At 37.6% G+C, this 25,893-nt stretch overlaps 2 protein-coding genes across 2 annotated transcripts; both read left to right on the forward strand.

Moving 5' to 3' along the window:
* Positions 1-3,826: 3,826 nt before the first annotated feature.
* LOC133647697 (protocadherin gamma-A11-like) lies at positions 3,827-6,578 on the forward strand. The gene has a single exon (XM_062043380.1). It carries the CDS (start codon positions 3,881-3,883, stop codon positions 6,260-6,262), a length of 2,382 nt encoding a protein of 793 aa, XP_061899364.1. The 5' UTR covers positions 3,827-3,880; the 3' UTR covers positions 6,263-6,578.
* An 11,769-nt stretch (positions 6,579-18,347) lies between these two features.
* LOC133647698 (protocadherin beta-7) lies at positions 18,348-23,106 on the forward strand. The gene has a single exon (XM_062043381.1). The coding sequence runs from the start codon at positions 18,599-18,601 to the stop codon at positions 21,017-21,019; it is 2,421 nt and encodes an 806-aa protein (XP_061899365.1). The 5' UTR covers positions 18,348-18,598; the 3' UTR covers positions 21,020-23,106.
* Positions 23,107-25,893: the final 2,787 nt, after the last annotated feature.

Consider the following 25,893-nt stretch of genomic DNA (forward strand, 5'->3'; position numbering starts at 1 on the left):
ATTTGTGTGAGAAACATTTTGTGATGCAATCAAGTTTATTGTCTACTATATTGGTAGTGTTTGATAGCAGAATTAAAGGTAAAGAAGGGACAATAGATCGCATTTGTAATTTTGTTCATTTGTGGTTGCTGTGCCTAACTACAACTATGAAGACCTGGTTGTACAAATAAACTAATGTCATGTCAAGTCCTAGTAACAAATATTGGGATAGTTGGTCGCCGTATTTTCGTTGTCGATATTCATTGTCGATTTTTATAACAGAAACTAAAAGCTTAGTTGTTGTCGTGCAGACAAGTGCTTTGTTCATTATGGATGACCACATTATAGCGACTTTGGTGATATTTGTTTGCATCAAGAAAATAGCCTTAATAGTATTAATAAAGTAGATGAATAATTGTCTTTTAGGCCCAACAGCGATAGTGCATCTTGATATCGCTAGCAATGATTGATACTGAACAACAGGGACATCTATAGCTAAATAATGAGACAAAACATGAATTTAACACCATAAAAACGAATGCAGACATGAACTGTAGATGAGACTAATATTTGCAGCAGGAAATAAACTGCAAGCAAACGTATCCTTTTTCTCATTAGCGTCACTATCACAGCAGCACAGCATGTGTTATGTCAATCAAATATGTTACTTAGCGATGCACAAATAAGTCCAACTTTGTCTTTCACAATTACCCCCTTAGCAAAACAATAGCTCAAACTCTCTGAAGATGCTCGGGTGCCCACAAATGCCCACAAAATCTTGATTGGATTGAGATGTGGCATTTAGCTTTGTTACTCTTCAACATTTAGCTTGTTGTCTTTCAAATAGTTCTGTGTAGCTTGTGCTGTTTGCTTGGAGTTGATGTCTTGCTAGAAAATACAAGGCGTAGTTCTCTTGCAGGTTAAAACAGATCACCATTCGGGGTTTGAGGATATTGTTCTACTTTATATCCCCTCTAACTTGACAAGACTTCCGGGGTCTTCTGCTGGGAATCATCCCCATATCATAATGTTGCCATTATGCTTCATGGTGAATACATTTTGTTTATTTTAATGTATAAAAGCGTTGTTGTCTTATCAAGCAAAAAACAAATACAAATCTTAATTTGGGCAAATTCAAAACTATATTTATTGTGAGCCTTTTTCAACAGTGGCTTTTTTTTAACTCTCTAGTACAACTTTGACTTGTTGCATGTACCGTTTCTCCAATTTGGGCCCCTGGAGCTCTCAATTCCTTCATTCCTTCATTTGACTTAACTCCTTTAAAGTGATACAGATGTGTGTTAGGGGCCTCCATTTCGCTTCATTACTCAGTTTGTACGGATGTGCAGCTCGTGGCATATTTATTAAAATGTATTTTATATCTTATGCATTTAAGTGAACTACATGGGTGCCTGTCGTGAGTTGGAACGGGGCTGTTGGGGGGGATTGCAATTCAAAGGGCCCACAGCCCGCTAGGCCCCACACTGCCACACACACAGGCAAGGAATGGTGTAAAAGGGTCTACACCGATATTCTTTCAGGGGGCCCACAAATCCTAGCAACTGCCCTGGTTGAAAGTCTTGTAGACATCCCCCGTCCTAAATTGTCATTTTACCTTTTTTGTAGGATGCTTGAAGTGTTATTTTGTCTTCAAGTTGCAATTGTATGAATACTAATGAACCAGAGACTGGAACTCCAACACACAGGTGTTGCTATATCACAATGTCTTGACACACATTAGAGCCTATTCTACGAACAAGTCCAGGACCTTTGAGTTCCTGTAGAAGTGTGTGGTTTGTGTTTCCACAGCATTTCAAAGTCCAGCGTACTTTATACAACTGCAGCTGAGGACGTAGCGAGGAGTGGTTTAGTATATTCCTATACTGATACCATGTAAATAAACAGAAAATATTAGGTCAGACATGTTTTACTAAAAAGTAAGTAAATGAAATACAAAGCAATAACATACAAAATGATATGATTAAAAATTAAAAAAAAGTGTACTGAATTGTTCATAAAAATTCAGGCTTATGTTTGCAACAGTCGTAAAGTTGTCTTGTCAGTAAATAATGAGTTCATGGGAGTCAGGCGATTCTTTTTGGTCCAATTCATCTGTAAATAATAATATACAAAAATAAATGTCAGTGTTTATCTCACGCCGACAACACAAACACATCGGCGTAGCGTAGCTTGTTAGCATTAGTATTCTGTTCACTCAGGTTGAGGCTGATACACAAATGGAGTGTCACTGACTACGTTTACAATATGTGATAAAGTAAATAGGTAATAGTTGATGTTATTTACCTTCTTTCCACTCGTGTACTGCCTCTTGTATTTCAAATTCCTCCAACGAAGTCTCAGAGGAGTAAGCAGCTGAGGTCGTTACTTCGAGTCTGGCTTTTATACTTCAAACGTGTCCGTAAATACTAAAAGAGTCTGTCCACTTCTCGTAGCTTCGCACATCGAAAGGGAGTTTGTAAAAAACTATAAATAACAATAAACTGCTTATAGTTTAAAGCATACAGCTGAGTAAAAACACTGCGATATAGTTACACTGATCAGCGTTCTTCAGCACAAATATGCCCCACTAAAGTTCCTGCAATTTGAACATTCCTTTTGTTCTTCTTTCTTTTTGTTTTCGAGTTTGTTGTTATAGAAACACACAAGAAATGGGAAATAAATAACTCGTCTAGCACTATGTAAATGGCGGTCCTGTGGTCGAAAAGTAAGTTTTAGGAACACCATAACTGTGTTCAACCAATCAGCGTTCGAAAGCACAGCCCGACCCCGATAAGGATCCATGAGGAACTTCCAAAAGTACCACGGAGCTGGCAGGAACTCCAAAAAAGTTCCTCAATAACTAAATGTACCCGCATAGTTTTTGGTGGAAACACAGGGGGAACTATAAATACTAGGTTAAATGGGAAATATTCTGTAAAAGTTCCTGCGGTGGAAAGGGGCCTAATGACTCTATAGTCTACTCAGGTGATCTCATTTAACTAATTGTGCACTGCAGGTATCAACTCACATGGATCTCAGCTGAGTTAGTCAGTTAAAAGAGCTGTTTATTGTTTTATAAGAGCACTTATTAATATGTTTTAAATTAATTTCCACTATTTTTTAAATGTTTACCTTAAACATGACAGCACATTTTCCCCTCATTTTTTTCAGAAAAGCCTAATTGAATTGATCATGATGCCATGAATAGCAACAAAAGGGTGAAACAACCAAGCAGGGTGAATACTTTTGAAATCAAGGCACTAGGACTTGGACCTCTGGAGTTGTTTTAATTAAAAGTGCAAATGATTACTGATCAATTCAAGAATGTGATTGAACTATAAAACTAATATTTCAATTGTTAAAAAAAACACAGTTGAGTTTTGTAAAGGCAGAACAGTACTACAGTGTGATGACTTCTTCAATAAATATTTTAAAATATCCTCTCTGCTTCTGTATTGGAAGTGAGCTTAGTGGCTGCATATTTATAGTTACTACACTTCAACACTTTTGGTTTATTCGCTGACTGCATTTTTTTTTTTTTTAATTGAACACATTCCATGGCTGTTTCATTTATAAAACAAATGTTGTGAAAGTATTCCTAAAACTGTTTTTAAAGCACTACTGATTTTATGAACTATTACGAGGATATATTGCAGCTTAATATAAGATAAATAAACATATTTTTTAAACAGTTTATTGAAATCCCTCAATCCATTCAACCGGGAAAATAGAATATGGAAGAAACTTTACCTTTTATAATAGATGATTCTGGCGCAGTAGACCAGTTTTCAAATGAACGAACGCCCTTTTTCTTTCATTGAGGACTAACGTTGTGGTCTGATGTCAGTGATGTTGTAGACCACATTGTATTATTCTACAGCGTGTTAGGAAGGCGTCCATCATGGATTTTAAACCATCTTTGTTTCACTGGCGCACCTTTTATTTTCTCCTCTTTTTGTTGCATTCTGCATATGGAGACGTGAGCTTTTCCTTCCCTGAGGAGATGAAACGAGGATCTGTTATTGGGAATTTAGCCAAGGATCTGGGACTGGAGACGAGCGCACTGTCTGCAAGAAAAGCCCGCATTGACGCCGAGGGGAGCAACAAACGTTATTGTGATCTAAACATGAAAAGCGGAGAGCTGATTGTCGCCGACAGGATTGACCGAGAGGATCTTTGTGGAGACAAGCCTTCATGTGTCCTAAAACATGAGGTCGTGCTGGAGAATCCTCTGGAGCTTCATAGAATTAATCTGCATATTCAAGATGTTAATGATAATGCACCAATGTTTGATGATGACTTGATTAATTTAGAGATACATGAGTTAGCCATGAAAGGAGCTCGTTTTGTGATAGAAGAAGCGCACGATGCAGATATTGGACAAAATTCAGTACAACAATATATGCTTAGAAAAAATGATAATTTCGTTCTTGCTGTCAGTGGTAACACAATAGAATTAGTTCTCGATAAAGAACTTGACCGTGAAAAACAAAATGAGATGAATTTGCTTCTCACAGCTTTAGATGGCGGCTCTCCTCAGAGATCAGGTACAGTAGTCATACACGTCACTGTGCTGGATGCTAATGATAATGTACCAGTGTTCAGCCAAGCTGTTTATAAAGCCAGTCTGCCTGAAAACTCTCCTCCTGATACAATAGTGATTAATGTTAGTGCTACTGATGCTGATGAAGGAGTGAATGGAGAAGTGAGTTATGATTTTGGTCATGTTACAGAGGATCTGAAGACAGTATTCAGTATTGATCGCAAAGAGGGGGCTATAAGAGTAATTGGAAATGTTGATTATGAATCTAGAACATCTTATGAAATACGTGTGAAAGCTAAAGATGGATTAGGATTGTCATCTAATGCCAAGGTGATCATTTCTATCACTGATGTAAATGACAACGCTCCTGTTATTACTTTAAAGTCACTGTCTAATCCAGTACCAGAGAATGTGTCACCTGGTACAGAGGTGGGCATCATTAATGTTCAGGACAGAGACTCTGAGAAGAATGGACAGGTCCGCTGCTCCATTCAACAAAATGTCCCCTTTAAGTTAGTTCCTTCTATTAAAAACTATTATTCTCTGGTGACTACTGGACAACTGGACCGTGAACTAGTGTCTGATTACAACATTACAATCAGTGCCACTGACGAGGGCTCTCCTCCTCTGTCCTCCTCTAAAAGTCTTCACTTATCTGTAGCAGACATCAACGACAACCCACCTGTGTTTGAGGAACAGTCCTACAGCGCATATGTGAGTGAAAATAACAAAGCTGGCTCCACTTTATGTTCTGTTAGTGCTCGAGACCCCGATTGGAGACAGAACGGTACTGTGATTTATTGTCTGTTAGCCGCTGAGGTGAACGGTGCCCCGGTGTCCTCCTATGTATCTGTTAACGGAGACACAGGTGTGATCCACGCTGTCAGGTCGTTTGATTATGAACACCTGAGGAGTTTTAAAGTCCACGTCATGGCCAGAGACAACGGTTCTCCTCCACTGAGCAGCAACGTGAGCGTCAGTGTGTTCATATCGGATGTGAATGACAACTCTCCTCAGATACTGTACCCCTCCCCAGAGGGTAACTCCTTCATGACAGAGCTGGTCCCCAAAGCTGCACACGGAGGCGCTGTGGTGTCCAAAGTGATAGCGGTGGATGCAGACTCCGGACAGAACGCCTGGCTGTCCTATCATATAGTCAAGTCCACTGATCCAGGACTTTTCACCATTGGTCTCCACAGTGGAGAGATCAGGACCCAGCGGGACATTTCTGAATCTGACAGCATGAAACAGAACCTGATTGTGGCAGTGAAAGATAACGGACAGCCCCCTCTCTCTGCCACCTGCTCCATGTATTTACTTATTTCTGATAACTTGGCTGAGGTGCCAGAACTGAAGGACATTTCTTATGAGAAGAATTCCAAACTGACGTCTTATCTGATCATCGCGCTGGTGTCTGTGTCCACCTTCTTTCTGACCTTCATCATCATCGTCCTGGGTGTGAGGTTTTGTCGCAGGAGAAAGCCCAGACTGTTGTTTGATGGAGCAGTTGCCATCCCCAGCGCGTATCTGCCTCCTAATTACGCAGATGTTGATGGCACAGGAACTTTACGCAGCACCTACAACTATGACGCCTACTTGACAACAGGTTCTAGAACCAGTGACTTTAAGTTTGTGTCTTCTTACAATGACAACACGCTGCCTGCTGACCAGACTCTGAGGAAAAGTCCTTCTGACTTTGATGAGATGTTTGGATATGTTCAAGGCTCCCCTGAGGTATGAAAAATTGGCTTATTTTACTTTTAGTTGCAGAGTTATTCAGTAAGCATTGCTTTTGCTGGTGTTTTTTTTTAGGCATTTGTCTTGTACGAGTGACTATAACTAGCTTAAGAGAACTTATTTATCCAACAGATATATTTATTTTTAATGAAAAAAAAATAAATATGAATGTCTTAAAACCTAATTATCATTGCATCCTCACAAATATATTTATAAGCTTGCAGTATTTCTCCCCTGCATGCTTATTGTGTATCGGTGTACATTATATCCTGGCTTACTGTAGACGCAAGTGCACCTTTTACAGGTGAGATATTCAGGATCAGAGGCTTATGCATTGACTTGCTTATATCCAGATTAATTATAATGCTTACATTTCATCTTACATGTTTTGGTGACAGTTGTTAACATTGACTTTTGGTCATCAAAAGCTGCTTCTGGATGTAATTTGTATTAACTCGACCATTATGAAGACACATTTCTTATTTATCTCTCTGCGGTTACAGTTACCCTTGACATGTATTATAGATTTTGATCATGAACAGTTATTTATTAATTGTGTGTTGTGTGGATAGGCTGATTGGCAACACTAAATAGGCCCTAGTGTGGCAATGTGAGTGTAAATGTTGTCTGTGTATCTGTGTTGTCCCTGCGATGAGATGGCGACTTGTCCAGGGTGTACCCCACCTTACACCCGAATGCAGCTGGGATAGGCTCCAGCCACCCCTCACGACCTCGAGAGGGTCAAGCGGTATAACTAGGGATGATGTTTGATAAGAAATTATCGAGTTCGAGCCTATTATCGAATCCTACTATCGACTCCTCTTATCGAACCGATTCCTTATCGATTCTTTTATGGAGTCCAGATAGGTTGTTGTATATGGAAAAAAACACAATATTTGGTTTAACAAAAGCTCACTTTTATTATATAAGAAAAAAATAAAATCTAATAAATAAATAAATATTGACTGTTACCCCCCTAAAAAAATAAAATAAATATTGACTGTTGTTACCCAAAGTATATTAAGTGGGATTTTTCAGAAAAACAAATATATACAGTAACACAAAAACAAGCTGTCTCTGTGATCACTATAGATGCATAAATAATAATATAGTGTTAAATAAAATCAGTCCCTTGGGCACAAAACTGAAAATAATACAGCTCTCCAAAAAGTGCACTTCTACTGCTATTGGACATAACTGTTTGTTATGATGCTTTGACATTTTTGCACTTTATTTCTTTATTGAAAGAAAATTCTATGAAGAGAAAAGTTATTTGCAAATGTGGTTACAATGCTAAAAAATGAAAAGTTAAAGCTAAAAAAGAAATACACTTTATTGAGTTAACATTATTTCTTTATAGGGGGAAAGATGTGATGTTATGAGCTAGGGAATATAACAACTACACTACTCAGCATGCAACGGGAGTGACGAGCATGCGCGGTAGCCCCGGCAGCTAAGAATGAGGTTATGAGCACGCTGTGAAAGTAAACGTCAAGAACTCAGCCAACACGCCTCGTCTGCATTATTTATAATTAGACCGACAACACATATACAGTGTGAAGGAAAGAAAAACAAAAGTTCAAAAAGGGAGATATGTTGTATATATATGTATGTGCTACGGTTGCTTTAAGAACGTTGCGACAGCTGCCGTAAAGGAGGTGCGTTGCTAGCCTGGTTGCTATGTTTCCGGTCGGTCGTAAAAGTGTTCGTCATGTGTTTGTAGCCTGCTCAAATCTCTCAGTAAAGTTATTCATTGGATTATACCTTTTGTTTTGAACTTTTTTACACCTTGGAGCGCTTTTTCCGGTCCATTGTTTTTCCTGCTTCCCCTATCTGCGCCTAATGACTGAGATACGTGACGTCATTTCTTGTGATGTCCCACGGGGCATTTCTTATCGGGACAGGATTCGTTCCCAGGGATTCGAATAAAGAACCAACTCTTTTTCTTTACTATAATGGTCTCGATAACGGGTACCGGTTCTCAAAAAGGGATTCGAGTCCGAGGATTCGGTTCTTTTCTTATCGAACAACCAGGAAAATCGGTTTCGAGTATCATCCCTAGGTATAACATATATGGATGGATGTGTGTCGTGTGACTCGGATCAACATACAACTAGTTAACGATTTCCAAGGTTGAACAATGACTTATTAGTTAGTCTGCATTAGTCGTGTTACCATTTGAACACACTTCCTCATTGTTTTCTTCCAGTAAAATGGCTACTCGACAATATAGGTCCCCTTTATTATGATCTACACCATAAAGTTATTTTTTGTCATTTCCAGTTAGTACGGCTGTTTATTTGGATTTAGAAGATCAATGCTGTTGTTGAATAGGTTTAAAAAATAATTCACAACTTAGTTGGGAACCAAAATATTTTTTAACCTCATTCTAGATGGCTACACAAAATACAACACTATCATCACATTTTGATTTCCAAATAATTGGTTTGATGTGTTTCTGTTAGATAATTAGATGACGTAAGATAAATAATAAATCATGTTTTCAAAGTAAATACTATTCCTCCCATGCCAACCTTGCTTTTAAAAAAACATTTACCGCAGATATTTCTGAATTAGACCAATTGCAAAAATGGCGTCGCATAATTTGTGTAGTGACTTGCTTTTTGTTTTATACAGACAATCCACAAAGATAAAGGCAAAATCTATAATTCAGTTGTTTCTGCTTATGTATAACCTCTTTCAAACTAAACATGGTGTGGTTTGGTGAAAATGTAGTCTGTTATTTTGTAACTTATTAATGTAAAATTTATATTACCTGCTGCACTGTTGTTAATAAAAAGCAAAATAATCCAGTTAATTAAGAATCATTTTCATCAATGGCCGATTTGAGAGTGTTCAGATTAATCTTGATTGTGTTCCTAACTTGGCATGTTCTAAAATTTGAATTGATATGTGTCTTCTTTTGACAATATCTATAATTCAATGTCTGCAATCACGGCGGAATACCAAACAAATAACGCAACCATGTCAAGGTTCTGTTGTGATACATTTTAAGTCTATTTGTCGTTTGTGTAATTCCATGTTAAATTGTGCAAAAAAGACTACATTTTTTTCAGTATAGTGAGGACACTATGCAAATCTAACGTAATAAAGCACTTGGGGTTATACTACTTTAAAGGGGAACTGCACTTTTTTAAAACATTGTTCTGATCATTCACAATCTTTATGAGACAAGAACTCGCATGTCCTTTTTTCATGCATTCTAACTCGTAAATAAACGTAAATGAATATGTGCTTGCAATGGAGCCAATCGGAGCCATGACGTCATTGCGTCTATTGCGCCCATAGAACCCACTGAAAAAAAGAAAACATCCAAAAAGCGCCAACAATACCCCATTTGCATTTTGTGACCTGAATATTAATTAAGTATTTGCAATATTGTTATTATAAGCGCTAACGTTAAAGACATATACGCTATAGCGGCGCATTTATCAGCGATTAATCTTCTGCTGTATTGACATCATACGCTGGTGAGCTGCTTTTTCCCCTCGGGGCTTGTGAAAGTTTATCCTAGATTATTATTTATTCACACCTTGATAGTAAAAGGATGTGGACATAAAGTGAGAGGTTGGTACACTTTGACACCGAACTTGGACCCGGAAATGGCGAGAAAGACACGCAAGACGTTGGTTTGCACCCACCCTTTTTTTTTTAACCCTTTGCAAAGATTATGAGTCACCATTGGCGTTTTTAGGCCTATTTTAGGGGGGCTAAAATTAAAAAAAAAATTATTTTTTATTTTATTTTTTTTTACAAATACATGCCGACATATATTTATTATAAAGTGGCCTGAATATGAGTTTAAATAAATAATTATATAACCTGTCATTATTCACTCAGTTTCCCCTCACTTCATAGCGTAAGGTAGAGGGCCCCTTTAGTGCGTCGGTATCCAATCCATTCCACTTGTTCATATAGAAAATGCCCACATCACTCAAAATCCAGTACGCATTTTCTCTGCGACCTTGCTTGCGGTCCTGCAGGTGTACGAAGCACATTAGCACACAGTACTGCAGAACAAGAACCTTGTGTCTGCAATTGTAAATAATTTAGTTTTTAAGGTTTGTGTTTCTTGTAGAATCTATATAAAGTAATATACATTAGCCTATTGTTAAAATAATGAAAAAAAAACATCATTAAATATATTTGTTTTATTGTATTGTTACATTAATAGCTGTTGTATTATTATAGGATGGTTTGTTAAACATTTCATAGGATTTTCAGAGGGTGGAAAAACCAAGACATTTAATATAAAATGTAAAATGAATAAATACATAAATAGAAAAAGAAAAAAAATGGTTAAAAGCCATCGTCCCGGGGAGCATTTCATTTCGTCCCGTGCATTTTTTTTTACCGTCCCCGGGACGACGGGACTATGTTAATGTCAAACTCTGGAAGTTACATTTTATTGTTTGCATTATTTGTTTCAGCATTGCACTTTGAAGATGGTCCCTCAGCTCTTTGACAGCTTTGGCTCTTTTTCAGATCAGCAGACGGACTTTAAGTCTTTTTTATTTACAGTATATATAAACGTTTCTCATTTCTATTCAGACTTCCATATATATTTAATTTCCTTAACGGCTTGCCATAATATATATATATATATATATATAAATATATTATATACAAGCCAAATTATCCCGATCCAGATATTACTTTAATTTAAGTAATCAAGTAATATTTCTAGGGCTTGAATTTACAACCATTTTAGTCACATATGTGCCCAAAATGTAATCTGTGCAACTTCAAAATATTTGGGAACAAACAATTATTGTATTGTGAGCTAAAGTGGTGGCATTAGCCTCTATGTTGTGAAGTAATAACATAGAGGCTAATGCCATGACTTTCATTGTGTTTCAGTGTATCTTGAAGGATCATGCAAGTCATTGTTTCTTGTTAAAAAAAACAAAATGTCACTGTGCAAACACATGTTTGTTGTTGTACTGAACACACATTGAAAATAAACCCACTGAAATAACAATAATAACAAAGATTAATTTCTAAGTCTTTATTAGCTGTTTGTGAAGTTTTTGTGCTCTTGCGCTACGTTCGCTCGCATCCTGTGCATCTCCTGGGGGCTAAGCCCCCCCCCCTGTCCTTAAAAGCTAGTGACGCCCCTGTGAGTCACAATGGGAATATATCAACATCCTAACAGTCGGCATCCTAGTGAGAGTGTACATTGCTGCATTCATCTTTCCCTCTATGCTGACTAGTCTCCCAGTTCCTGCCGCTGAAAACCATCCCCACAGCACAATGCTGCCACCACCATGCTTCACTGTAGGGATGCTATTGGCCTGGTGATGAGCGGTGCCTGGTTTCATCCAAACATGATGCCTGACATTCACGCCAAAGAGTTCAAGCTTTGTCTAATCAGACCAGACACTTTTGTTTCTCATGGTCTGAGAGTCTTTCAGGTGCATGTTGGCAAACGTTATACTAAGAAATGGCTTCCGTCTGGCCACTCTACCATACAGGCCTGATTGGTGGATTGCTGCAGAGATGGTTGTCCTTCTTTAAGGTTATCCTCTCCCCACAGAGGAATGCTGAGTGACCGTCAGGTTCCTGGTCACCTCCTTGAGTAGACTATGATGAATGCAGCAATGTACAGAGATGTCCTGGATATAAAAAATTTTTAAAAACTCTTCCCATTCAATTTTGAAAAGAGAAACGGGAAATTCTGATGTATCAAGTTTTAACTCTATGCATGTTCGAAATAAACTTAAAGCATGAACCATTAAGTTGAACCCTCAATCTGCTGGAGCTTGAGAGGTGCTGCAGAAAAACAGGCATAGAGGAATTCCAGGCATGTGGCATCATATTCAAAAAAGGCTTGAAGCTGTAATTTCTACCAAAGGTGCATCGGCAAAGTATTGAGCAAAGGCTGTGAATTATTTACTTATTTTTTTTGGATTTTATTTTTGATACATTTGAAAAAAAACAAAAAACATTTCATTATGGGGTTTTGTCTGTAGAATTTTGAGTACACAAATGAATGTATCCCAATTTGGAATACGGCTGTAACATAACAACACCTGGAAAACGTGAAGCACTGTGGATTCTTACCGGATGCACGGCATAATTCCATAAAAAGTGCAGTTGCCCTTTAAGACACATGTTGTTACAACCTATGGATGCTGTAGTTCAATCCATCCATTTTCTACCGCTTGCTACTTTCGTGGTTGCGGGGGACTCTGGAGCCTATCTCAGCTGCATTCTGGCGGAAGGCGGGGAACACCCTTGACAAGTCGCCACCTCATCGCAGGGCCAACACAGATTGACAGACAACATTCATACTCACATTCACACACTAGTTAATAAAATAAATCTCATGAAATATATCCTAATATTTTTTGTTTACAATATTCAATATAGAAGTTTTTAAGGGGCTTATGTAGTTGTGGCTTAATGTGGAAGCACCTTTTTCCCCGTTTGTGGTAGGGCATGTCATGAATTAATCCATAACATTATACATCTCATTTAAAGGCCTACTGAAAGCCACTACTAGCGACCACGCAGTCTGATAGTTTATATATCAATGATGAAATCTTAACATTGCAACACATGCCAATACGGCCGGGTTAACTTATAAAGTGACATTTTAAATTTCCCGGGAAACTTCCGGCTGAAAACGTTTCGATATGATGACGTTTGCGCGTGACGTCAACAGTGGTAGCGGAAGTATTCGGAGCCCATTGAATCCAATACAAAAAGCTCTGTTTTCATTTCAAAATTCCACAGTATTCTGGACATCTGTGTTGGTGAATCTTTTGCAATTTGTTTAATGAACAATGGAGACTGCAAAGAAGAAAGCTGTAGGTGCGATCGGTGTATTAGCGGCGGACTACAGCAACACAACCAGGAGCACTTTGAGGATAGCAGACGCGCTAGCCGAACGACCTCACCTTGACTTCCTCCGTCTCCGGGCCGCCAACCGCATCGGTGATCGGGTGAAGTCCTTCGTCGCACCGTCGATCGCTGGAACGCAGGTGAGCACGGGTCGTGATGAGCAGATGAGAGCTGGCGTAGGTGCAGAGCTAATGTTTTTAGCATAGCTCTGTCGAGGTTCCGTAGCTAAGTTAGCTTCAATGGCGTCGTTAGCAACAGCATTATTAAGCTTTGCCAAGCTGAAAAGCATTAACCGTGTATTTACATGTCCAGAGTTTGGTAGTATTGTTGATCTTCTGTCTATCCTTCCAGTCAGGGACTTATTTGTTTTGTTTCTATATGCAGTAAAGCCCGATGTTATCACGTTAGCTCAGTAGCTAAAGAGCTTCATCGATGTATTGTCGTGGTGATAAATGTCACTGTGAATGTCCATTTCGCGTTCTCGACTCTCATTTTCAAGAGGATATAGTATCCGAGGTGGTTTAAAATACAAATCCGTGATCTACAATAGAAAAAGGAGAGAGTGTGGAATCCAATGAGCCAGCTTGTACCTAAGTTACGGTCAGAGCGAAAAAAGATACGTTCTGCACTGCACGCTAGTCCTTCACTTTCACGTTCCTCATCCACAAATCTTTCATCCTCGCTCAAATTAATGGGGTAATCGTCGCTTTCTCGGTCCGAACAATAGGAAAATATGAGCAGTCCTTCCCCAGGTGTCGTCACGCTACTTCCGGTAGGGGCAAGGCTTTTTTTTATCACAGACCAAAAGTTGCGAACTTTATCGTCGCTGTTCTCTACTAAATCCTTTCAGCAAAAATATGACAATATCGCAAAATGATCAAGTATGACACATAGAATGGATCTGCTATTCCCGTTTAAATAAATAAAAAATAATTTCAGTAGGCCTTTAAGACGAAAGCTAGTAAACAACATGATGTTATTTTCCAGGCTAATTCTTAATGTGTTATTTGGTACAACCAAAGCTAAGAATGGCCAATGTCTCAAAACAACGCTGATGTCTCTAAAGGTCATTTAGTCATAAATGCTGTTGTTGGTCTTTGATAAAATACATTCTGTTAAAAGGAACCAATTATTGTATGTGAAATAGAGATGTATTATTTTTGAGTAAATTATATTTTTGTTTGCGGGATCAATGCAAATGGTTGTTTTAGGTCTTGGCTTGCTTGTCTTGCTGAGCAGAGCAGCTACCATTACTCATAAACACGTACTCAACCATGACCATTGACCATCTTCATTTCTATCTGTCCTGCACTGACCCTTTCACTCTCTCACAAGCACACACACACACACACACACACACACACACACACACGCACACACACACACTGCTTCGCTGTCTAACTAAGGTGCTGAAATCTCTGTCCTTGGTGCTGAATTGGTCATGTGAGCCTTGATCTCAGGGCAGTGGAAAAACTGATAACGCCCAGTGTGTGTTGTAGTAGGTAGTGTGAGTCAAAAAGTAGGTATTAGGACAGACCTGGGCAAATTAAGGCCCGGGGGCCACATGCGGCCCATTAAGCTTTTCAATCTGGCCCGCCGGACATTCCCAAATAGTTTGTTTAGATCAGGGGTCACCAACCTTTTTGAAAGCAAGAGCTACTTCTTGGGTACTGATTAATGCGAAGGGCTACCAGTTTGATACACACTTAAATAAATTGCCAGAAATAGCCAATTTGCTCAATTTACCTTTAACTCTATGTTATTATTAATAATTAATGATATTTACACTTAATTGAACGGTTTAAAAGAGGAGAAAACACAAAAAAAATGACAATTAAATTTTGAAACATAGTTTATCTTCAATTTCGACTCTTTAAAATTCAAAATTCAACCTAAAAAAAGAAAAGAAAAACTAGCTAATTCGAATCTTTTTGAAAAAATAAAAAAAATAATTTATGGAACATCATTAGTAATTTTTCCTGATTAAGATTAATTTTAGAATTTGGATGACATGTTTTAAATAGGTTAAAATCCAATCTACACTTCTTTAGAATATATAACAAATTGGACCAAGCTATATTTCTAACAAAGACAAATCATTATGTCTTCTAGATTTTCCAGAACAAAAATGTTAAAAGAAATTCAAAAGACTTTGAAATAAGATTTAAATTTGATTCTACAGATTTTCTAAATTTGCCAGAATAATTTTTTTGAACTTTAATCATAATAATAATAAGTTTGAAGAAATATTTTACAAATATTCTTTGTCGAAAAAACAGAAGCTAAAATGAAAAATTAAATTAAAACAAATGTATTATTCTTTACAATAAAAAAATAAATTTACTTGAACATTGATTTAAATTGTCAGGAAAGAAGAGGAAGGAATTTAAAAGGTAAAAAGGTATATGTGTTTAAAAATCCTAAAATCATTTTTAAGGTTGTATTTTTTCTCTAAAATTGTCTTTCTGAAAGTTATAAGAAGCAAAGTAAAAACATTAATGAATTTATTTAAACAAGTGAAGACCAAGTCTTTAAAATATTTTCTTGGATTTTCAAATTCTATTTGAGTTTTGTCTCTCTTAGAATTAAAAATGTCGGGCAAAGCGAGACCAGCTTGCTAGTAAATAAATACAATTTAAAAAATAGAGGCAGCTCACTGGTAAGTGCTGCTATTTGAGCTATTTTTAGAACAGGCCAGCGGGCTACTCATCTGGTCCTTACGGGCTACCTGGTGCCCGCGGGCACCGCGTTGGTGACCCCTGGTTTAGATCTTTAAGATGTAAAGTGTAGCTGCCATTATGATGTGCAGTCATGTTTTCTAATGACCGTAAGTCTTCAACTATACTAAGTATTTCAGTGGTTGGAATCTGCACTTTTGTATGATATACTAGTTACTATGGTCATCTAATTAGTTACTATGGTAATATAATTAGTTACTATGGTAATCTACGTCACAGCAGCTCAGACGAGGCACCAAGCAGTGTGGGCGGGAAGCGTTTCCACAGACGCGGAAAGTTCTAAAGCTTAGTGATATATCAGATATATCAGATTGTAGGCGGGTTTATTTTGTACCTTTCGCGTTCATATTTCACTGTTTTTTGCATTTTTGTTGCGTTTCACTTGATTGTAAAATATGTTGATCGAAAGGGGGTGTGACATTCATATTTTGTCAGTATTCAGTGTTTTATCGTTCATAGAAAAATTTAAAATTCCATTATGTTTCTTAAGGCGGTCTGTCATAACGTTTTTAGCATTCAATCAGAGATTATTGTGAGGTTTTGTATTAGTGTCCCTAAAAATAGATATACCGGCCCCCAGACACATTTTTTTCTGTAAATTTGGCCCCCGAGTCAAAATAATTGCCCAGGCCTGTATTAGGATGTGCGTGTGTCAGGGCCTGCCCGTGGCATAGGCCGTATAGGCAAATGCTAAGGGCGCCGTCCATCAGGGGGCGCCACGCCAGTGCCACAAATGTTGGAGAAAAAAACAAAACAAAAAAAAAAGTTGGTACTATTATTTCTAAATACAAAAAATAATCCCACGTTAATTAAAATGCAAAGTAAAGCCTATTTAATAGAAATATTATTTGTTACAACATTACGCCCCCCCCTCCCTTCCCGTATCATGACTCTTTTTGGACGTCACCTCATCAAAAAATCAACACAAGATGTCAAAACGGCCAAAACTGTCAGGTGCCCAGGGAAGAAAAAATAGAAAAGAGGAGGAGGAGAAATGAGAAAAAGACAGAGGTAGCAGGTAGGTAACGTTAGCCTACATTCAATTATTTGTCTGTTACAGAATGTGATAGTAACCTGGCTTTTTAGCATTAAGCTAATGTTACATGATTCGGCAATTGCTAATCAATAAATAGCTAGTTCTGTTTTAACGTCGGGTTAACATTGTGGAGGGGGCTAGATTGTTATGGAAAATAATAATGTAACGTTAGGTAATTACAGTACTCCCACCTTACATTCCTCAGAGACATTTGTATTAGATCTTTTAAGCAGGTGTTTTTTGTTTACATTGTTATTGCCTTCTGGTTAGCTAATGTTTGCCCTGCAGGTAATAGTCACTTTTCCACCCCTTTATATATAGGTATAGTTGTAAGTCTAGTTGTTAAAGTGCACATCATTAATGTTAATTAAGCAATATCACATGAGAGGGAATGCTGTTTTTTAATTTGAGCACTGCTGTGATTCGGTTAAAGATAATGATAACATAACATTCTCATATAATATTTTATACTGTTACTTTGCATTCTGCTATTCAGCATTTCACTGTAATGATGACAATAAATTGATTGTTAGATATTCATTTTTAATTTTTTGTATTCATTTATTCATTCATATTTTTTTTTATCTTGTTAACTATTCTGATTGTTAATTTGCTTTCTTTAAGTAAAAAAAAAAGGTCAAAGACAAAGCTATTCGTTTTTTTGTGAGTATATACACTTCACTGCCGATGTGGGGGGGCGCCACCTAAAATCTTGCCTGGGGCGCCAGATTGGTTAGGGCCGAGCCTGGCGTGTGTGTGTTTTTTTTGGTTTTTTTAACCCAACATGGGGGCCTGAGTCAAAAAAGAGGGAAATTACTTTGATTACTTCCATTCATCATCACTGCTGTTGAAATATGTATTTTCCGGCAAAATAGGTGAGCCTCTTAGATCCCCTGGCTCTAAATTACACTTTCAAACACACGCACTTACACACACAAAGACTAACAATATTCAGAGAAATCTCTAGGTACAGTGATAATTCCGTTTGCAATATTTAACTAAGGTAAACTCTATAGAACTTGAAGCATTCATTATGATATATAAAACGCAAATTAGATTGATATTTTACCTCTGAGTAGGAAAACATTCTCATGTCTGAGTTTTACGTTGTAGAAGTGCCGAAAAATAAAAGTGATTTTTGTGATTTTTGCTGCAATAGTGCGGCGTGTTTATGTTGTAATCATCCACTTTGCCTCGTGGTGACGCTCTTATAAGGTTTGACTCATGGATGGCGTGTACCGCCGTATCTGTGTCAGTGAAACTGGAGCACTGGCTAAGAGCTGAAGGCTGTGTGTGCACATGTGTCTGTGTGCGCATGTTTGTGTGATGGTGATGGAGGCAGAGCAAAAAATGTGTGGGTGTGCGCACGCTTGTGTGTGCGTGTGTGTGTGTGTGAGTGTGTGTGTGTGTGTGTGTGACTGAGGCAGAGGGAGAAAAAAACTGTGTGGGTGTTTGTGTGGAGTGAGAGAGAGAGGTTGAGCAAGAGAGAGAGAGAGAGAGATGAAACGAGAATAGAAGAATCCAAGCTGACAGCTTCCCTAATAGAGCATGAGTAACTCGACTAGAGAAGCAGGGCTCTGTTGGACTGCAACAGAATTTTCAGTTCGTCATTTTCGTGTGCATGGTTAAGATATAGCTTGGTTTCTTTTCTTGTTTGTTTTGCTTTTATATATAAGTATCAGAAAAGAATCCCTCGGAATGGACCGGCGAACGAACTTCAATTATTGGATGCAAGTACTCTTTTTTTGCCTGTTTTTTACTGCGTCGTCTGGAAAGGTCCGTTACGTCCTTCCGGAAGAGATGCAGACAGGTTCTATAGTTGGAAACGTTGCACGGGATCTGCGTCTGGAAGTGAGGGAGCTCCGTGCTCGTCGCGCCCGCGTCGTCGCAGACGGGATCAGTCAGCTTTGTGAACTGGACCTGACATCGGGCAATCTTTTGATCAGCCAACGGATTGACAGAGAGGAGCTCTGCGCACAAGACAGTGGGTGCACCATACAGCATCAGATTTTACTGGAGGACCCCCTGCAAGCATATGGTCTTCTTTTAGACATCACGGACATTAATGACAACACTCCAGTATTTGCTGCAGGGGAGATAAACCTTGATTTAGTCGAGTCTACAGTCCTGGGGAGACGTTTTCCACTGGAGAGCGCACATGACCCTGATCTGGGGACAAACTCTGTTAATCAATACAAACTGAGCCCAAATGATCATTTTGGTCTGGAAATAGACACCCAAATAAATGGCAACGCATATCCGGAACTTGTTCTTAAAAAGGCGTTGGATCGGGAGACACAAGCAGAACATGTACTGAACATCAATGGCATTGACGGAGGGAATCCAGCCAGAACTGGGACTGCTTCTATCCGCATCCGTGTTCTGGACACCAATGACAATGTCCCAGTTTTTAGCCAGCGGGTTTACAGAGCATCGGTACCAGAAAACTCTGTCACGGGGACTATAATAGCACAACTGAATGCCACAGACTTGGACGAAGGTCTATATGGAGAGATAACATACTCTTTCAGTCACCTGTCAGACAAGACCAGAGGAGTTGTTCACATTGACCCTCTGAGTGGTGAAGTCCGGGTAGCAGGTGTCTTTGACTATGAGGAGGCGAGTACGCACGAGTTGGATGTCCAGGCCAAAGATGGGGGTGGCCAGGCCTCCCATTGTAAACTTGTAATCGATGTCACTGATATCAACGACAACAAACCTGTGATTGAAATAAAGTCGGCATCTGCTAATGTGGCCGAAGACTCGAAACCTGGAACAATGGTGGCCCTGATCAACATTTATGACTTGGACACAGGGAACAGTGGAGATGTTACATGTTCCATTCCTGACAATGTCCCATTTCAAATAGTATCAGAAGTGAAAAACTACTACATGTTATTGACATATGGAACACTAGACCGAGAGCTTCAGTCAGAGTATAACATCACTGTTACAGCCACTGATTCGGGTTCTCCCTCTCTACAGGGTATTAAAGTTTTAACTATCGTAGTTATTGACGTAAATGACAACCCTCCAAATTTTACACAGAGCGAGTACATTGCCAATCTCTTTGAAAACCAACCTGTAGGTGCGTTTGTTATGAAAGTTACAGCACAGGACAGGGATGACGCATCTAATGCCAAATTACTCTACCAAATTTCGAAAGATACAGATTCAGACGTTTCCTCCTTCCTCACCATTAACATAGAAACGGGGGAGCTTTTTACGTCGCGGCTCTTTGATTACGAGCACTCTGCTTACTTCCAAATCAAGGTAGAGGTGCGGGATGGGGGCGACCCCCAACTCACTGCCACCTGCATTGTCAATGTTTTTATCAAGGACCAGAACGATAATGCGCCAGTTGTTCTATATCCTGTGCAAGCCTTCATTGTTGAAGACATGGTGCCCCTTGAAGCACCAAGAGGCTACTTGGTGACCAAGGTGGTGGCTGTGGATGCTGACTCCGGCCATAATGCATGGCTGTCCTACAGAATAATCAAAGAAACTCAACCTAATCTCTTTATGGTGGGTTTACACACAGGCGAAATCAGAACCGCGCGATCCTTTTTGGAAAATGATGAACCGAAGCAAACAATTGTTATTGTGGTGACAGATAACGGACATGATCCCCTTTCAGCCACGGCTACAGTTAGCATTGCCATTGGTGAGGGGTTGCCGGTTGTCCAAGAACTATTTGAGCTAGTAGACGAATCTCAGGGCAGCTATAGTTTGAGGCTGTATTTGGTCATCGCCCTGTTAACCGTTTCCTCTCTCTTAATCTTTTTAATCATCGCCGTGTGTTATTTCAAGCTTTGTCGACGGGGTTATGTATATCGTTCCACCACCACCAACCTCCCCGTTTTCCCCACGACTTACTACCCACCTAGTTTTACAGATTTTAGCCACTGTGGGACGCTGCTGAAAGATGACAGGTACGATCCATTTCTGACCACCGGCTCATGGAGAGGAGACTTTCGCTTTGGTTCGAACACGGACACTGACACGCTGAAGAAAAGGAGCGCGGCTTATCAAAAGAACACCCTCCGGCGCACCAGTGCAGATAGATCTACCTTAAAGATTCGGGCAGGTCCCCCCCCTCCTTGTTACGTAATCACTTGAAGTACTGCACATTAAAAAGGTGTTTCCCTGTCAGGAACACTCACCAGGCCCTACACTGAGTATACATGTTTTGGTCATAGACATCTCTATTTTGTGTTATTCTTATTTTATTTGTTTTAAATGCTTTGTTTTGTTATTTTAATTTTGCCATACAACTCTTTAATTTACGTACAAGGTTTTCCTGTGTTGTGGCCGGTGATTGTCTGTTGTAATCACAAACTGTAAAGATTTATGAAATGACATAATGTGTTAAAAAATTTAAATAACATGTGAATTGTTGTTTTATATACAGTATGCATGAAATGTTTGTCTTTACAATGCCATAGCATAAAGTTGCAATATTGACCTCCAACTGATGACATAACCTACAGCAGGGGACACCAACCTTTTTGAAAGCAAGAGCTACTTCTTGGGTACTGATTAATGCGAAGGGCTACCAGTTTGATACACACTTAAATAAATTGCCAGAAATAGACAATTTGCTCAATTTACCTTTAACTCTATGTTATTATTAATAATAATGATATTTACACTTAATTGAATGGTTTAAAAGAGGAGAAAACACAAAAAAATGACAATTAAATGTTGAAACATAGTTTATCTTCAATTTCGACTCTTTAAAATTCAAAATTCAACCGAAAAAAAAGAAGAGAAAAACTAGCTAATACGAATCTTTTTGAAAAAATTAAAAAAAGAATTTATGGAACATCATTAGTAATTTTTCCTGATTAAGATTAATTTTAGAATTTTGATGACATGTTTTGAATAGGTTAAAATCCAATCTACACTTTGTTAGAATATATAACAAATTGGACCAAGCTATATTTCTAACAAAGACAAATCATTATTTCTTCTAGATTTTCCAGAACATTTTTTTTTAAATAAATTCAAAAGACTTTGAAATAAGATTTAAATTTGATTCTACAGATTTTCTAGATTTGCCAGAATATTTTTTTTGAATTTTAATCATAATAAGTTTGAAGAAATATTTCACAAATATTCTTCGTCGAAAAAACAGAAGCTAAAATGAAGAATTAAATTAAAATATATTTATTATTCTTTACAATAAAAAAAATAAATGTACTTGAACATTGATTTAAATTGTCAGGAAAGAAGAGGAAGGAATCTAAAAGGTAAAAAGGTATATGTGTTTAAAAATCCTAAAATAATTTTTAAGGTTGTATTTTTTTCTCTAAAATTGTCTTTCTGAAAGTTATAAGAAGAAAAGTAAAAAAATAATGAATTTATTTAAACAAGTGAAGACCAAGTCTTTAAAATATTTTCTTGGATTTTCAAATTCTATTTGAGTTTTGTCTCTCTTAGAATTAAAATTGTCGAGCAAAGCGAGACCAGCTTGCTAGTAAATAAATAAAATTTAAAAATAGAGGCAGCTCACTGGTAAGTGCTGCTATTTGAGCTATTTTTAGAACAGGCCAGCGGGCTACTCATCTGGTCCTTACGGGCTACCTGGTGCCCGCGGGCACCGCGTTGGTGACCCCTGACCTACAGTATGTACTGTGGTGAATATCTTCACAGATAATCAATGTCATGTGTGGGTTTAAATAGTGTTATATAAGCATGATCAATATAGCTTTGTTTGTATTTTTGTTCAATAAGACATAGTGGGAAATATTAATGTCTTCACATAGGCCTTTGTCGTTTTTCCATGGCTCTAAGTCACTTTTAGACATCTTAGTCTCCTCAATATTTTTACATTGATGATACATTATGTTGTTTTTCTTGTGACTTTTTGCATGGTGTTTTCCAGATTCCGCTTGTCAACATAAACGTAATATGTGTTTGTTTTAAAATCACATCGGCAGAACTTCCTGTACTTTGACCATTTTAACAGATACAACAATACAATATTGTACGTGCAGATTAGAGTTGTTTTTTCCTATGTTGCATCATTATTTTCTTTTTCATTTCCTATTTTTCAATCTCAGCATTTTTCCCTTTTTGGTCTTGTATTGTTTCCACCTTAAAATCAGTGGCCACGAATATTTCATGTATTATCCATTTTTCTTATATGATGCTTTTATTCCCTGTACATGTACCTCTATTAAATGAAATAAAATGATTTAACTACTAAATGTGTGATTAAATAAATGTTGATTTTATAAGAACAACATAATCAATGTCATCTGTCTCTGATTATTTTCATCAGGTACAGTAAGAAATAAACACAAGTTACTAACATGTCACGACAATGTATTATATGGCTTAAAGCAAGGGTCACCAACGCGGTGCCCGCGGGCACCAGGTAGCCCGTAAGGACCAGATGAGTAGCCCGCTGGCCTGTTCTAAAAATAGCTCAAATAGCAGCACTTACCAGTGAGCTGCCTCTATTTTTTAAATTGTATTTATTTACTAGCAAGCTGGTCTCGCTTTGCCCGACATTTTTAATTCTAAGAGAGACAAAACTCAAATAGAATTTGAAAATCCAAGAAAATATTTTAAAGACTTGGTCTTCACTTGTTTAAATAAATTCATTATTTTTTTTAATTTGCTTCTTATAACTTTCAGAAAGACAATTTTAGAGAAAAAATACAACCTTAAAAAAGATTTTAGGATTTTTAAACACATATAACTTTTTACCTTTTAAATTCCTTCCTCTTCTTTCCTGACAATTTAAATAAATGTTCAAGTAAATTATTTTTTTTTAATTGTAAACAATAATAAATACATTTTAATTTAATTCTTCATTTTAGCTTCTGTTTTTTCGACGAAGAATATTTGTGAAATATTTTTTCAAACTTATTATGATTAGAATTCAAAAAAATTATTCTGTCAAATCTAGAAAATCTGTAGAATCAAATTTAAATCTTATTTCAAAGTCTTTTGAATGTCTTTTAAAATTTTTGTTCTGGAAAATCTAGAAGAAATAATGATTTGTCTTTGTTAGAAATATAGCTTGGTCCAATTTGTTATATATTCTAACAAAGTGTATATTGGATCTTAACCTCTTTAAAACATGTCATCAAAATTCTAAAATTAATCTTAATCAGGAAAAATTACAAATGATGTTCCATAAATTATTTTTTTTATTTTTTCAAAAAGATTCGAATTAGCTAGTTTTTCTCTTCTTTTTTTCGGTTGAATTTTAAATTTTAAAGAGTCGAAATTGAAGTTAAACTAGGTTTCAAAATGTAATTGTCATTTTTTTCGTGTTTTCTCCTCTTTTAAACCGTTCAATTAAGTGTAAATATCATTAATTATTAATAATAACATAGAGTTAAAGGTAAATTGAGCAAATTGGCTATTTCTGGCTATTTATTTAAGTGTGTATCAAACTGGTAGCCCTTCGCATTAATCAGTACCCAAGAAGTAGCTCTTGGTTTCAAAAAGGTTGGTGACCCCTGGCTTAAAGTAATGATAATAACCATCCAAGATTCATGTTCACAACTACAGTCAGGTTTGTTCTTCAAGAATGATGCATTAAATTCATTAGTTTCTTCCTCTGCCTGTGTGTGTGTGTGTGTGTGTGTGTGTGTGTGTGTGTGTGTGTGTGTGTGTGTGTGTGTGTGTGTGTGTGTGTGTGTGTGTGTGTGTGTGTGTGTGTGTGTGTGTGTGTGTGTGTGTGTGTGTGTGTGTGTTCATGCTAGCCTGCATGTATTCTGTGCTCCACCCATGAGTAGTCAAGCAAAACTATAGATATGTTCTCATGCACATTTGTGTTGTGCTTGCACATGTGCTCTCAATTTAAGCCATGCATGGTTTGACTGATGACAACACGCATTAGTATTTCAGCAAATAGGACGATATTTCTCTACTCTGTGGATCCCAAACATAATGCATTATAATAATGATTCCCGATAAAAAGGTGAACGGTGCAATAATATTTTTTTAGAACAGCTTAGTCCAGGGGTGGGCAATTAATTTTTACCGGGGGCCGCATGAGCAACCCGAGCACTGCTGGAGGGCCACATCGACAATATTTCAATTAAATTTTGCTCAATATTATTTTTGATATATACCGTAAGATAAATAATAATAATAATAATAATAATAATAATTAATAATAATAGTAATACTTCAACATAGTGTGTGTAACAGCATTCCATGACTAATATAAATAAATTAACATTAATAATAAATGACGGTAAAATAAGCACACGTATGACTGAGGAGTCATAGTGTAACTTTGTGTGGTGTTTGAGTTGTCCGACTTTTTGTGTGGCCATAAACGCAGCAGTGGTTTAGTGCTATGTGTGTTGGTGACAGATGACCATTTGGTTTTGGCCTGGTTTGTACGGCAGAAAATGACTAGTTTTTCGAGATAGAAGTGTGAAAACTCCTGGTTTTGGCGTGGTTATGGCCAAATACAAACAGTTTTGCTCAATAAAGTGATCGATATAATTTATGTCCTCGAAGCATCTCGATAGACGTTACAATAATTGAACGGTGTTCAATTGAACGGTGTTGACGAACACCGTTAGGGCCGCTTGTTGTCACTGTCACTCAGAGTTGCATTGCAAAATTACACAGAATAAATGTGTTTATTTTGTTAAGAATTCAGATGGGATTTGATTTGGTGTGCGGCATATATTTGCTGCGCGCAGCGGACGCTTGAGCAGTGCGCAATTGCGCAGGCGCGCACCTTAGAGGGAACGTTGCTTGGCAGTCCATGTCTTGTTGAAAACACACCATTCTTCATCAACTTTTCTCTTTTTAGCGTCTCGGGTGTAAACCGTGCATCAACTTGTCGCTGCATGTGCACCTTCACTCGCAGGTTACACACGGACACACGCCCATAAATAATACTTTTCAAAATAAAAGCAGCACAGTTGTATTGCGAGCACGACATAGATGTTTTTTCAACTTTATTTTGTAATTTGTGATTGCAGCTGTTCAATTCACTCACAATCACGCAC

The sequence above is a fragment of the Entelurus aequoreus genome, linkage group LG04 (genome assembly GCF_033978785.1).
Source record: "Entelurus aequoreus isolate RoL-2023_Sb linkage group LG04, RoL_Eaeq_v1.1, whole genome shotgun sequence".
Taxonomy (NCBI): Eukaryota; Metazoa; Chordata; class Actinopteri; order Syngnathiformes; family Syngnathidae; genus Entelurus; species Entelurus aequoreus.

Coding starts and splice junctions, on each gene's coding strand:
- LOC133647697 (XM_062043380.1), top strand. CDS start 3,881: ATGGATTTTAAACCATCTTTGTTTCACTGGCGCACCTTTTATTTTCTC.
- LOC133647698 (XM_062043381.1), top strand. CDS start 18,599: ATGGACCGGCGAACGAACTTCAATTATTGGATGCAAGTACTCTTTTTT.